At 37.3% G+C, this 15,586-nt stretch overlaps 1 protein-coding gene across 1 annotated transcript in view; it reads right to left on the bottom strand.

The window, feature by feature from the left end:
• Window positions 1-5,276: 5,276 nt before the first annotated feature.
• SELENOF (selenoprotein F) overlaps window positions 5,277-15,586 on the bottom strand; it is a 28,772-nt gene continuing 18,462 nt past the window's right edge. The window contains exons 4-5 of the mRNA XM_030032426.2: window positions 8,750-8,799; window positions 5,277-6,276 (exon numbers count right to left, since the gene is read on the bottom strand). Coding sequence (XP_029888286.1) covers window positions 6,145-6,276; window positions 8,750-8,799 — 182 coding nt within the window. The 3' untranslated portion in view covers window positions 5,277-6,144. The remainder of the gene's footprint in view (window positions 6,277-8,749; window positions 8,800-15,586) is intronic.

Genomic DNA, 15,586 nt, shown 5'->3' with positions numbered 1-15,586 from the left:
CACTCAGCCCCAAGGGGGTGTATTCCCAGCTCCAGGATATGTACTGTACTGCAGTGCTGGATACTGGCCGAGAAGGTCAAGGTATGGAACTGCTCTAGTGAATCATTTGGAAATGTTAAGACTTCTACACTGTAAATCCATTATCTAGTTATTCCTATACATCAAGTGCTAACACAGCCGCCTCTGAGGATTTCAATTATACAGAAACTAGGAAATATATTCTTAGATGAATTTGTGGATTTACAATGAATGAGACTTATTTACTCCTTCCCATTCCATCCAGCATGACTTATAGTGAGAGCTCACCACAGTAACATCTTGGGAAGAATAGGGAGAACTAAGACACTCTTATACTGTGCTCTGTTACAGTGTTAACTCACTAGAGTGATTGCTTTCCTGCTGCTGCTGAGTAGATCAGGCACTTCTTAAAACTAAGACAAAGCAGCAGTATCCTAGTCCCTGGAGTTTGATTCTGCTAGGTTGATAGTTAACTCGTACTTTTTTGTGATGTATTTTGTATGACACATGAACATACAACTACTTTTCTTTAGAATAACTTGTTGAAAGCCTATGTAATTAATATAGCGGTAAATTAAGCGTGGCTTTTAAACCAAGAAATTAAGCTGCTCTATTTTGTGTACAAATCTTTGCTGGTTTATTGAGATCGAAACCCTGAGTTATTTATGAGATAATACTATGTTGTTTCATAGCCTTGTAGTATCCATCGATTTTTACTAAACAAACAAGTTTATTCTTATTCAAATTACTGCTTAGTTGATACTGTCCTGCTGCCTTCAGTTCATGCCCTTGTTCCTACTAAATATAAAACACTGTTAAGTGTTCCTCTGAAAACATGAAATTGTTTTCCACTCAATTTCTAATATGTTCTTTTATTTGCTGTCACTTCTGGGAGATGTTCAGAGTAAAGAGTTTCTTTGTATTTCAGAAATGGGTAAGGACATAACTTTATGTTTAGTCAAGTGACCTGATCGTAATCTCTATCTGAAAGCAGGGAACAGGTAACCCTCAGGGAGACAAAGCAGCAGCACTGAAGCACTGTAGCATGCTGTAGCAAACAGGTGGTTGCAACTTGCATTATGTGGGCTTGGCAACCATGGTATATACTGTAAGATCCCCTCAGAGTATTTATAGCTTGTAATGATACTCATACCAGTGTGTCTTTTTTTTTTTTTTTTTGAAGCTAGTCAAACTGTAATTTCCCAAGGCACAACATGTGCTCTTACCTATCATCTTTGATGTGGTACAGACCTACCAAGACCTATGACGGCCACCAAAGTGCTCATCCTAGCAAGTATCTGCAACTCTAACTGAACTCCTATGGACTAGGATCAAGTCACTTTCCACAAAATTTTTAAGCTATATTAGGCATATATGGCCTCTGAAGGCTGTCAGGCTAAAACACTAGTACTGCTAGAAACTTCCAAAAGATGCACAATTAATATGTCATTAATCCAGCTTTGTACTGGGCCCCTGTAGAATATATGTGTGGTGTTTATTTTCAAGGAAAACAATTACTGATGGTAGGAATACCCATACGAGAGTATGTATGTCACCACTGTCTACTTGAAGCTTATGCATTAGGCTGTCTAGGTCATCTGGGACCACTGCATGACTGTAAATGCTTTGAAACAAATATGCTTGACAGCACAGCCAGAGAGCAGACAAAATGAACTATGATTCAAAAGAAGTGCTTGCTCGATGCAAGGGTAAATCATGGTCAACTCTTTTGATCTTGGTTGCCTTAGTAGTGGGAGGTGTTGAGAGACACACTCCATTTCTCAGTGTATAGAAGCTTTGTTTAACTTGCATGTCAGCGGACAGAAGTGCTGCTGTATGTAAGGCTTTCAGTGTACAAAGGTGCAACTGAACCGCGTAGTTGGATACCTTGCTTCTCGGACAGCAACAAAGCTGATAGGCCTCATTCAGCATCAGGAATCCATTTCAAAACATAACAGATAATGAGGTACTCTTTGAGACAGTCTGTGTTTGCCTGGTGCCATGGTTCCTATTTAAATCAATAAGTAAGTGCAAGAATACTCTGACTGCTTCTGTAGTTTGTCTCCTGTCTGAGTTCACTAGGTGAGTAACTTCATAATGTGTTTCCTTTTGTCCATCCTTTATGACAAGTGATAAGGAACAAAAATTACTGAAAATATTCTCCAGCTACCCTCTGCTTAGACTTTTTACAAGAGTGCATTTGGGAGGGAAGCTGGTGTACTGAACCACAGGCATTCAGTAACATAACCTGTCAGGGGGCTGTCTGTTCTTTGTCTCCTTGGCTATCTTGTCCCTTGGGCTCTTCCTCTTAGACATGACAGCAAATTTGTTTCAGAGTAATTGGATAGGGCTTTAACAGTTCACAACTTAAGGAAAACCACAAAAATTCAGAATATGGTATTTTCTTTAGCTGCTTTTGATAAAAATATTCTGTGGTTTAGCATTTGATGGACCCTTCTCAAGCACACTTGACAAATTTCAAAGTCCATTTACTTTAAGTAGTCAAAGCATCCCGAGCAAAGAATATTTTGTGCTTTGTCTAACCTTCCTTACACACTACAAGAACCAGCAAATCATGTTGTTCCTTGCAATGCACTCTTGAAACTATCTTGAGTTAGATTTGAGCCTGTTTGCCTTATGGGTAGAATGTAGAGAAGTTCTAATGCAGCTCTAAAAATCCAGCTTCCATGCTAATGAAGTAGAATGACAATAAAGCATTTTTTGGCTTTTTATTTCTTTTTGGCGGGGAAGGAGGTCTAATCTACCTGGCTGAAGAGGAACATCAGAAGATTTACTTTGCTTCTGAAAGCTAAGGTTCAAAAAAAGTGACATTCTCAATAGGAGCCCAGGTTTCTGAACACACATACTTTTTGTGTGTCTGCTCTTCATTAAGTTGGCAATCTGTTCTTGTCTTGTGTTATGAAACGCTAAAACAGTTTTAAAGAATGAGTTGAATACTTACTTTCTTTCCATTATTTTAATGTCTGCTGGAAGGTTTCCCTTAGGTCTGAAACAGATTTTTGCCTGCTACAATCATTTCGTTCTGTTTCATATTGCAGGAATCTATGACTAAGCAGGTACCCAGGCAACCCTTCCAAGTAGCATGTACACTATGCTTCAAGTTCATCTTCATATCATATCTATGTACAAAATGGAATGTACAACACTTTTTTCTTTTCTTTCTTTTTTTTTTTTTAAAGCACTCATACTCTCTTCTGCAAGATGAGTGGCCTTTTTTTCTTTCCAGAAAGATAGGAGGGGTAGATGGACACTTCATGTTTCAACTCAGTCATGCATGCTTGCTGCTTTTATTCTTCCTTTCATTAACTCTCTCAAGACTTGGCACAACAAGAGCATTATATAAGACTAAATAATTCTTACGTAAATCTGAGTGAATGCCTTCCATGAAGTACTGGGTGCTTATCATGGCTATAAGTAAAAATGAATCACTTCCTTTTTAAATGGGAGCTTTAAACCTTGTATTTTGTGTAGTTAATTGCCACAAGCCAAAATAACCTTTTGAGCTCTATGAATTTTCACAGCTGCAGACTGGAGGAAAAAAACCCCACTGATAAACAGAAACTTAAGAATTTCCAAAAGAAATTATTCCCCACTCCAACTGCCTCTTTTAGCACAAAGCCCAGCTCATTTTTGCCAGAATGCTAGATGTTCCTAGCACATGTCTGCAGAGCCAAGAACCTGAGTATCATCTAAAGGACAGAATGAGAGAGAATAAAGCAAAGACAGTATGAATTTGACACTTCAAGAACAGCATGGAGAACAGTCAACAGGTCAAGAAGCATAGGTGGTAAAGCTTTTGCTAGAGGCTACCAGATCGAGTAGGTTCAGGGCTCAGCAGCTCAGTAACAGAATCATGGAAGACTCACCGGGTTCCTATATATAGGGAAATACAGGGATGTACTTTGTGCATGCTTTTAAGGTAAGGGAATAAATATCTGTATTACAAGGCAAGATTAGTATGTGGAATAGGAATCAGCAAATTGGGAACCTAGGAGGAAAACTGGGAGAAAAGATAATTTCCAGTCTCCTTGATGAAAATAAATGAGAACCAATACTGGGAAAGGTAAGAGGCTGCAGAAACAATACTGGCACTGCAGTCATAAAACCCAGTATGCTGGAGGAGAAATTCTTTGGCCTGTCATCCTCCTCCACTATGGGATGGTTATCTCCTGGTACAAGAGCGAGTTCCTTGCTTCAGTGAAAGACAAGCAAAAGCAGGAGTGAAGTACCAGGTGTTAGAAGTTGAAGTTTGTGTAGGGAAGCAGTGGGCTGGCACTAGGAAGACATGGAAAGAAAAGGGAAGTTGAAGGTCAGAAACCCACGGGCCATCAGGTTAAAGAGGAGGAGGAGGAGGAAGGAAATACTGAGACAGCAGCAGAGAGAAATATTTGGTAAATATCAAATGAAGCAAACAATCTCTCCATTGAGTTGTAAAGAAGACCTAAGGCTGGACAGAAGTATGAGGTTAAAATATTCCTCTAAAACAGCATGGTAAATCATCAACACAGAAACTGAAATCCCTTGTTGGCAAATATAGGAACGAGAAGTATGGGATATAGCCAGTATATTAAAAGACCAGTGGATGGCAGCATATTTTTACTACCAAAATAATGGGTTGTCAGGTCACATGTTTTGGTTGCAGTTCATCTGCTGACTAATACATCACATGTCCCAAGAACAAATCCATGTTTGGTAAGTTAGCACAACCTGTAAAGATTTGTGCTTTTTGTGTTCATATTTCTCACATATTTCTCTAAGACAGTGGTGACCACTACTGTAGCTGTCCCACACCAAGTCATCTGGGAGATAAGCAGCATGTTTTACAGGGACAGTAGTGAAAGGCATAGAGTAAGAGTGAGAGCAAGAACAAAGAGGATAACGTCATGTGACTTAGCTGTATGCACCTTCTAAGAGTTTATAAGACTATTTCAGGAGTAAAAACTCAGAAGGCTATGCCTAAAGAATCACCTTAGTGTATTACTTCCAATAATTTCGTGTGGTCTCTGTCCAAAGTTTATTGTTCTGCTATGAAGCCGATGATTTCTTCTCAAAAGTTGGGAATAAAATCTGTAAATTTTAGAGAAATTTCTTGAGATATAAGATTATATATGAAGATAAAAACTGAGTACCAATTCAGGCTATAGCATAACACCCATCCAACAAAAAACTGGTGTGCATGAAGTAGTTAAAGGGAAGACTTATTTGCTAATTAGACTTAAGAAAAACCCCCCACATTATTCTTGCTTACCATATTTATTCACTCTAAGTGGAAAAAACCTAACAAGTCATAATGGATTTGACTCATTATCATACACACTGTCTATACTCCCTGCTCACATAAATTTCAACTGAGAAAGAAAAATACACATTTTAGAAGAACAGTGTACAAATTCATTTGATAAACAGACTTCCAATAAACTTGTCAAAGTTAGCAGGAAAGGTTTTTCAAGACTTGTATCTCATGCTTTCTGAAGCAAAACACTTAACGTAAAGCACACCTGACATCTGACTTCCATACACCTCAGAGGTTTTCTATGTAGTCTTCACTAAAGTGTACTTACTAAGTGTGTCACAGTACCAGAGCATGAGTTCCTCCAACTGCTTCAAAACCTGTGAACTAGATACTCACTGTAAACAATGCTTCTATAAAAAGGACAGTTCAGATACAAAAAAGAAGAGGGCATTAGCAGTCAAGTTTCTTTGGGAGATAGTACATTGCATTTGGTTCCGACTTTCTTACAAAAAGCAGCAGACAAAAAACATGGTAATCCTTTCAATTATTTGAAGCTCTCCAGTTTTAAAAGCATTTGTAAAAACAGGTCCAATTATAACAAACTGATATTTGCATAATTAAGTTTGAAACAAAGCATTTTCTTAGTGGTAAATGCATTAAGAGCTGAAATATATTAAGACAAGCTATTCCGTTTGTCAACTTGTCAGATGTGTGCTGAAGCTTCCCCTTCTAATTGCAAGATGTTTAGTACAGCACAACAGATATTTTAAAATTAATATGGAAGCTGGAATGTTTTTTCAATTGTAGCACAGTTCATCCAAGAAGATTACCATGGCAAAACATGAAAAGGAAAGAGGACTGAAAGCAGTGATTTATAGACGTTCTAATTTTTCACTTAGAAATTCTTCCACACTATCTGTATTCCACTTGAGGATGCTCAGTTCTTCTGCAATGTTCCCACTGTCATCCAGCAGCTTTAGTACAGGGTCGGAACCACGCACATACTGCAGGAAAAAAAAAAAAAGTCAGTTATCTTGTGCTGGAAACACATTCTCCATATTAACACCTCCCCCCCCCCCGCCCTTGATTTAAATCAGTTAAAATTATGTCAAAGCAAGAATAGTAAAAAGTCCAAAGAGTGACACCATGAACACTTAAGAACAGACCACTAAATTACATCAGAGTATTCTGGGCAAACTTTGGCAAAACAATTTGTGCTAAGAAATCAACCTAAGCTTTGGCTTTTTAAAGCTTAGAATTCTTAAAAAACAGACAAGCTTGGTTGTTCCTGACAATACTCACTGCTATAGATATTCCAGTGCCACATATTTATTCTGATTTTAAGAATTTCATTACTAGAGTGTTTAACAACAATGTAGTTGTTGTTTTCTTGAAGAAAACAGATCTATAAAAATCAAATTAAGCTTATGAGATCAGTCTTTCAGCTTGTTTTCTCCTATGCTGCTACCTCCTCTCCAATACTTTTTCACCTACTGTGCTGATTCAAAGGAGAAGTAGATGTTCAAAGCTAGAATTTGTGTGCATGTGTGTATGCAAATGAAGAACCAGTAAGAGGGGAGATACTATGTTGAAGCTTTAAAGACAGAGAGATGCTGTAGGTTGCACACTCCACCTGCAGCTGTTCGCCAGTGTTGGCAGCTCTGGATTAGATGCTTTCTTGCCTAGTCCTAAGGAATAAGGGTGGGAGAAAAGAAGGAAGCATAAGGGACAGAGAGGCCTCATTTCACAGGAAATTAAAACATTGATTTAAGAGCAGTAAATGTTTATCTTGAGATCCAGAACAGAGTTACTTGCCTTAAATAAAACAGGTAGGAAACAGCTTCAGTTCAGACATCTGACTTGCATTTAATGTCAAAGAGAGGAAAGTGGAGGAACAAGTCAAATGAACAGGGGTTGGGATGGGTGGGTGGGTGTCAGGGGGGGTGTGTGTGTGTCAGAAACACCTACTTCTTGTTCTCCTTGGCCTACTACACAAGCTAATGCATATGCAGGGGGGCAATGCCATAAGCCTAGCTTTGAAAGGTGGTATTCTACTTCAACTGTTTTAAGTTACCGAGGTTGAATTTTGAATCAAGCAGCTGAATGATTTTTCTCATATAATCAATAGCCTTTTTACCATTCTAGAAATTTCTAGTCACTTTAACAGCTCAAAGTTCTACTATCAATTTCTAATGTAATCACATTCTTTCCTGCTGTGTTGTATCTGTGCCTACTAGGCTTTGCTGGTAACATAATACTTTAATGCTTCTGAAGACTCACTAAGTCACAAAATATGTAATGCAAATAAAAGCTTTTAACAGTATTAGAAGGCTCTAGCCATTTAAGTTTATGGAAAGATTTCCCCAGGAGTATTTTACTTTACCCTACTGAGCTAACCTAGTTGGTTTTACTTAATGAAGCTAGTGGCATCTCTAATCCATTTTCCAAAAGTCTTGTAAAATAAATACAGATCCCTTTGCACTAAATTTTTTCTGGTAGTGCTTTATACCAATTGTAGTCTAGACTGCTTTGATGTTCAATACAGCTACAAAGTTTAAAATAAAAATGAAACAGTTAGACATGCAGAAGAAGAGAAAGCTTTTGAAAGAAATTGGAGGACAGAGACATGAATGCATGAGACAGACAGAGGAAATCTGTTTTAGATGGATTTTGCTGCTGAGAAGACAAATCACTTATTGCAGCCATGCATAGCTATGAAGTGATTCCAGATGGTGCCATTTGGTGAATAGGGATGGGAGCACAAGATGCGAGAATCAAGATGTGTATCTGTGAAGTATGCTGGAAGTTCACACAGGATTTTAAGAGGAAGGTGAAGTCTTACACTAGATCATGAAACCAAAGAATTGTTTGTGCTCAAGGCACTGCAGCTTATGCAGCTTTGCATATATGCAAGTCATAAGAAAGACCATTCAGTATATGCGTTTCTATAAAGCTGGATGTTTGAAGACTATAAAGAAAAACAGAATCATAGAACACAGCAAGGAAAGTCTGAGAGGGAGGAGAAAAATCTAAGAATCGCTGAATGTATGGAAATGGCAGCTCCATCAGAAAATGAAGAGAGAACAGAACACGAAAAAAGGAAACTATGGCAGAGTAAGCTTCAGTAAATCCAAGATATCCACAGAGTAAGGACAGAATGCAAGCATTCCTCTCATTCTTTTGCCATCTGCTAGTACTTATGGGTTCCAGTATTATTTTTTTTCTTGGATTAAAAACAAAGAAACAACAAAAAACCCCCAAACAACCACAAAGAATTGGTACCAAACAGTTACTGAGCAATAAACCAATTAAAATTAGCAGCAGGAACTTGTAAAGATTTATACTGGCAATGCAAATATATGTCCTCTGCTAAAGGATTACTTGATCAGCAAATAAAGAACAATCCACAGAAGGACTGTTTCCACCAAGCTTAATTCTTCCTAACGTCCCAAATAAAAAAGTTAGGTTACTACTCACCTTGATTTGCAGTCCCCTGAAGAGTTTTGGCTTATCACTCCTGACAAAAGCTATGGTTTGGAGAAAAGAAAGATAGATAATCAAACTCTTCTCCACTTGCGTAAAGTAGATTTACAATCAAGCTAGTTTTCCCTGGATTATTTCTTTTGGAATGATGCTTTAGAAGATATTCTAATGTTAAAATTCTTAAAATCCTCACAAAAATTAGTAATACTAAACCTATTATGCCTAAGAACACTCTATTTTTGCTAGTATTCCCAACAAGCTTCGTACCTGCTTGGATTTTCCTCAAACACTAGTGCAACTGTCTAAATCAGTTTATCAGCATGTACAACTGACAGTCTTCAGCAGACTGGCCCATATGCTGCTGCGATATGCAAATGTGAGGAAAAGCATTAGAGCAATCAAAATCTGGCTGAAGATAAGCTTTGTGAGGGAGGCAAACTATGACACATCCCATCAGCATGCTCCACAAAAGCTGCAGCAGTGCAGGTGAAAGGGCACAGAGGAAACTGTGGGTAGAGGTGTTATTCTTGCAAACAAGATGGACAACCTTGTCTTGCAGAGATCTCCGAGATTACATGTCGAAAACCAGCAAGAAAACAAGAGCTGAAAACAAGAAGAGAGGCTGGTATCTCCTCTTCTTGACAATCCTAAAGGCAATCAGCTTTAAGATGGACCCTATGGCCTGTCATGTAGCTACATGGAGAGAAGTTCAGGTCTGAGGTCGGCTGCTGATGAACAATTCTTCACTTGAAGCACTAGTCAGCAAACAGTAAGCATTAACTGCAGCATAGTCCCTGTATCCCTACAGCACAACCCAGGCCTTGTGTTAACATTGAAAAGATGGTATGAATTACTGCAGAACAAAGTGTGAGCATAATCCCCTACTTCCAAACACTTTAGCCTAATGAATGTCTGAGTTCTAGAAGTATTTAAAATTTATTTAGAAAATGCCATAGTCTTCATTCCTCCTTTTTACATTCAGGTTACGTTCAAGGCTGAATTTAGTATCTGTACTGACATTAAGTGGATTCAGGACACTCCTGTAGTATGTCAGTAGCATCTCCCCAAGGATGAACCCTGTCAGTACGGATTGGCTCTTACAAAGGTCCTAGCTGCATGTTAAAGCTGCTTTTTCAAGGTTAGACAACAATGAACCTCTCACAAATTGCAGTGCATCCAGCTGCTGCATGGAGATGAGTGCAACCTCAGGACTAATTTTTCATGCTGCCTCACAAAAGGCAGCTTTCCTTTTTTCCTTTTTTTTGTGCTTTCCTCAGGAATTGTAGAGATGTCCTCTGGCATCTTTATACCTATCTTTATATTACTGTAGACAGTTACCTTAACACTTTCTCAGTATGTATATACAGAGTGACATTTATTTTCTTCCATCTTCCACTGTGCTCCTGGTACAGATCAAAATCATGTACTCTGCCTGCTGCACCAACCACTACACAGCAGAAGCAAGTTAAAAAAATACCAATGGCCCAATGAGCTGCCAGATATGCTAGACCCCTGAAGAAGAAAATAAGGCTTGTTTTCATTCTTTCTATAGAAGTATACGCTAATGTCATATTGTAAGCTGTACTTATATAACAATTTCAAATAGCACTAAATAACCAGTACTTGCTCACATACTGCACTTCAATTCTGATTTAAACTCACAAAGACATAATTTTCAACTTCGGTGTTTCCATTTGCTTGTGACCTGCTAGTTGTCTTGGCTGTCATCAACAGGAACATGCAAAAAAGTGTCAAAGGTATTTCTTATTCTTTGTTAAGTCCACAGCACATTAAACTATTTTATGGGGAATTTTTCCACATTTTTTTTTCAATTTAAATCTAAAGCTGAAATCAGTCTCTAGGGCTTTATATGAAAAGGAGGTTGTAAGAAGCAGTCAGTGCAGTGGGTAACTTTAATTGCAAAACTTAAAGAAAAATGGTAAGAGAGCATAGTAAAATGGATAAAGTTTCAGAAGCAAATCCAAACTGTGGAACTCAATTGTATTAAAGAACAGCCTTTGGGGGTTAACTCAGGTTACAGCACTTTAAGCTTGTAACAGGTGTGAGGATTTGTTACTTGAGTGACAGATAAAAGCTCATTTGGACATGAGTGGCTGTTCTCTGGCTGCAGTGTTGGACTGAACAAGCTCGCAAAAAATGGGAACAGAATTAGGTGGAAGAAGAAAGTATTCTATAGGCAGTATTACATTTTGTCACTTTAAAAGTAGCTATTACACACTTGTATCAATGTCACATGTCTAAATCTTCTGAAAGCTGAAGCACTACAGAACATTTTTCCTGAAATTTTAGACAGCTGGAACAAAATTGGTTTCTGTTAATGGCCTATTTATTTCTAATGCTGATCATAGTGCCTTTCTGCATTAGTCACTTGAATTTGCAATGCAACAGAGAAAAAACACTCACTGTACAAATAATTTGTATATTTTCAATTTTGGAAGCTAAAGTGAGAAACTAATATACTGACATGCATTAAAAATACATATTATCCTATCAAACACTTTTTTCTTTCCACAGAATCATGCCTTAAGTGAATAAAGAGCCTTTGAATGGAATTAATGGGGTTAGGAAGTCAGATGCAGCTACAGTGCACGTTTTGGGACATGCTTATCATGTGATGTGGTGCACATGCTCCACCTTCAGCACTGCTCCAACAGTTTCCCCTCTACACCCTGACATCAACATTGTTGCTTGCTAGGATCCTATGTCTGAAGGCTACTTGCACATCTTTAAATAATGGTGTAAGTTTGATGTTTAATACTAAAATCCTAGCTATCTCCCCATTTTTCTCTCCCTGTGGCAGCTTTAGAAATTACACACTGCAGAGAAACAAGCATTTATATAGTCCATTCATGGGTGAGCGGGGAAGGCATTTTCCACTTTGACTTCCATAAGATGAACTCTGAGCTTGGTGCCATGACACTATGTTCCGGTGAATTAAACACCAGACTAGAAGTCAGAGCTGTTCTACTGCCAGCTTTGCAACTGTCCTTTCACATAATGTTAAGAAAATCACTTCACCTTATGCTCTTATAAAACATGTGCAATACCAAAGCATATGCCTTCTGTTTGAGGCAATCCTGAGGTGAGCCTACAGAGCAGGCTTGATTGCCACACAATTAACTACAACTAAAAGGTCAGAGAAAACGATCAGGTCCATATGGGCATTCTAAAGCCTGCTCAGCACCAAACTGTTTTGCAAAGAGAGGTAATACTGAACTGTGCTTTTAAAGACCTAAGAGCAGCCTCTGCCTACACACACAGTAGAACAGAGAAACTCACTGCTATCACTATAATGTCACTTTGTTTTGGTATGTAACACCTCTTTGTTTTGAGAAAGTCTGTGAAAACTAGTCTGTTGGAATTAAAGCCTGTAGTCCGAAGTTGAGATTACTAAGGAATCTAAGAATCACTCAGGCCCAAATGGCAAGTCTATGTATATGCATGCACGCACCTGTGCTATTCTCTCTGAGGTACAGTAGGATGGACCATAAGAAAACTTCCTGACCCAAAATGGACATGATGCCACATCTCTCCATGCAGAGTTGCAGATCTATATGCTAGGCATAACTTCTTCGTAAACAGAGTTGACTACCTACTGTTATATATTAAGGGCATGATCCAGACTACCAAGGATATCTACATTCAGAAATATTCACATTATTTAGATTCCTGCTTTAGGAGCAAAGATCTCCTGCTTCATCTGTAACTGAAAAAATACAAAATGACGTTGAGAAAAAATTAAGCTAATCTCTTAATACTTGAATGAGAGCCAATATACAATGGCAGTAAAATCTCGCACTAGTTTTCAAACAACTATGCACACAGACAAGCATTTTTAACCTTGTCTGTCTCTACACGCATCAGAAGGCTTATAATGGCCTCAAATCAGAAAGGCCTGCAGGAGATTAAAAAAACCCTTACTGTCTCTATTATATCAGTTTCAGATTTTAATGGGAGAAAACCACAAGTCAGAACCAGTCAAATCTTCAGCATGAGGTCAACAATAAATTTTTACTGTACAATTTTTCCTCCTGGTAAGCTACAGCATATCTTCTAGCAAGAATCTAATGTGATTAAGTATCTGCCAGTAATGGAAAAGTCCACTTTTTCAAACTTCTAATACTTTTGTTATTTAAAAAGCTGTGCTTTTAGTTTCGATTTATTCCATTGCTTACTGTTGGACTACTTATAAGGACTATGTATGCTCATGGGGATTCATCTAACTTTTTAAAGTGGATATACCCTTCTCAGTTTATGGTATTTTTCTAGTATACAGAACCCTTCAGCTTCTTCTAAACTCTTGATGCTATGTACAGATACACACATTCATATTACAGATAAGTCTAATTAAAAATGCTGATTGTGCACTGAAAAGCAGCAGCATGCTTTTTTGATGAAGGTGACTATCCCTCCTGTCCCTCAGCATCACACCAAAAGAGCCCATTATGTAATCAGGGCAAAGAACGTTAGTGCTCTGACAGCACCATCAGAAAGGAATGCTTCCATCATCATTCATAAGTAAGGAGGAATGTTTCAAAATTAGTATAAAGGATGATCTATTTTTAGAGAAATATTTAAAGTCTTTTTGTGATGCATTTAAATGTTTCACACATTGAATTAGCAATAGGAAGCACGTGAGTTATTACTATCTGTGAAAAGATGTTATATCAAACAGTAGCATGGTACTTTGTGCAACTCAATGCAGCATATACAACTGCTTTTTAAAACTCAAAAGAAAGACTAAATGTGTACAAAATGTGTTATAGGAAATAGCTGAAGTGATCTATTACTAATACAAGAGAATGATTAAAGTACATCTAAGATTATCTATAAATAGTTGTTCTGAGTTAATTTCAATAAACAGAAAGCAAATTTAATATTACTTAGCATAAACCAATGAAAACAAGCAGTTTGAAAGTAAAAATAAATTTTACTAGAAACACAAGTTTGTGCAGAACGTCACAGAATTGTACATAAAAAAGGCAAAAAGGACTTAACCATACCACAGACTTGACCATTTTGTACCTGAAATGAACTTGAATAAAATAATGGTTTTATTGAGGCACTGCTAATTATCAAGTGTTAAACCCAGGGAAAAGAAAAACAACCAAAACAAAAGGAAGAGTAGATATTTTATGAAGACAGGAAAATGCAACATTTAATTACGTCACAAAACATCTAAGCATTGCTAAGACAACTGGCAATATTTGTTAAAAATGTGAATGTGTAAATCACTGGGAATACAGGCAAACCAAAAGCATTCATTTCTTTCCTCAGACTCTTTCATAATTTGTTTTGGGGACAAATACATGCTCTGCAGTTTTGAAGATCGCATGAGCCTGCTTCAAAAGATACCATGAGAACCTATCAAAAAGACGGAACTACAGCAGATGTCAAGCACTCATTTACATTTTAATGGCTATAGCTCTTTACCTTTTGGGGACCTCAGTTTGAGATAAGAATTTGAATTTAAGAATTCATATGGAACATCAATAACTACTATTTGTAGTCTAGTAATCAAGTTACAGTGCAGCTGTTCATGATTTTACACAAAACACCACATGCTTTCAAAAGCAAATCCAAGACAGAGCTCTGATCAAGCCTGAAGAAACTTCACAAAAAAACCCCAGAGTACTTTGTAGAAGCAGTAGGGCAAGAGACATTTCTAAATCTGAAGAGAAGTGTTGTTTTAGTTTGCGTATCATCTGTTTACAAAAGATTATGATAAAACAATGTGTGTCTCCCACTACAATATCCTACATTTCTTAGCAAGAGTTTTACTAACATTTCTACCAATGCAAGATTTCAGGTTAATATAACTTTCTAACTTTCACCAGTATTTGAGAATTACAGATTAAAATAAAAAGGAAGTGATCTTACCTAAAAATACAAATCCATGACAAATTACATTTTAGTAGCTAAAAAAATTCCCCTCACACTTGCAGAACTTGGGCAATATAATAGAGTGCTTACTGACTCTGAAGTCAGAGGATCTAATGCGGTTGCATACTGAATGAGTTCAAGGATTAAGGACCTTGTTTCTGTAACAGATTTGCTGGGAGCACATCCATTTCTTAAGCTAACAGAGTCACACAGGGAAAGGTGAGAGTTATTCTACTGATGAACAAAAAGAATGCAGAGAAATAAGAAATGTTAAATGAAAAAACCCAGCCTAAATCAGTTTTTGTTAAACAAGCTGAAAAGAACATAGGAATCTAGACACTGTTATCTCCTATCTCATCACGAGCAGAACACAGGTGCCACTGAAAAGTCAACTTAAAGCAAATATGCTAGATTAATCACTGACCCAGCTAATTTATTATTCTATTTCAGAGCCTTAGTTTTATGAATGTCAGCCAAAAACTGTCATATTTTCTCTGTTACCTGGTACAATAAGATATTGCTTCATCTATGAATCTTGTCATTTATGTTTTCAATGTTCTACTTCGATGGAGTACTTTTAAATGATAAATATTTAAGAACAATTTTATACAGAATGATTTCAAAATACATGTAATACAGGAATCAATTTTACAGTACAGCATTTATAATAGAGCAATTTATTTTTAAGGGAAACTTAGCAGGAAAAATATTTCAGTACTGAACATAAAGAGACTTACAGAAATCTGGTCTGTTACCTGACTTACCACAAGAAGCTGTATTTGAAAAATGTAATAGACATCCTTGGCCATATTCACAAAAGCATTTAGTAGTTTGTTATGATATTACAAAGAATAACATTCAGTTTAAGATTGAGATAATCTTGCTGAGGACTAGATTTTTTTCATCACTTGTCACTTCTTTGCTTTC

Source organism: Aquila chrysaetos, chromosome 12 (genome assembly GCF_900496995.4).
Source record: "Aquila chrysaetos chrysaetos chromosome 12, bAquChr1.4, whole genome shotgun sequence".
Classification (NCBI taxonomy): Eukaryota; Metazoa; Chordata; class Aves; order Accipitriformes; family Accipitridae; genus Aquila; species Aquila chrysaetos.
This window is presented reverse-complemented; position numbering and strand designations above follow the sequence as displayed.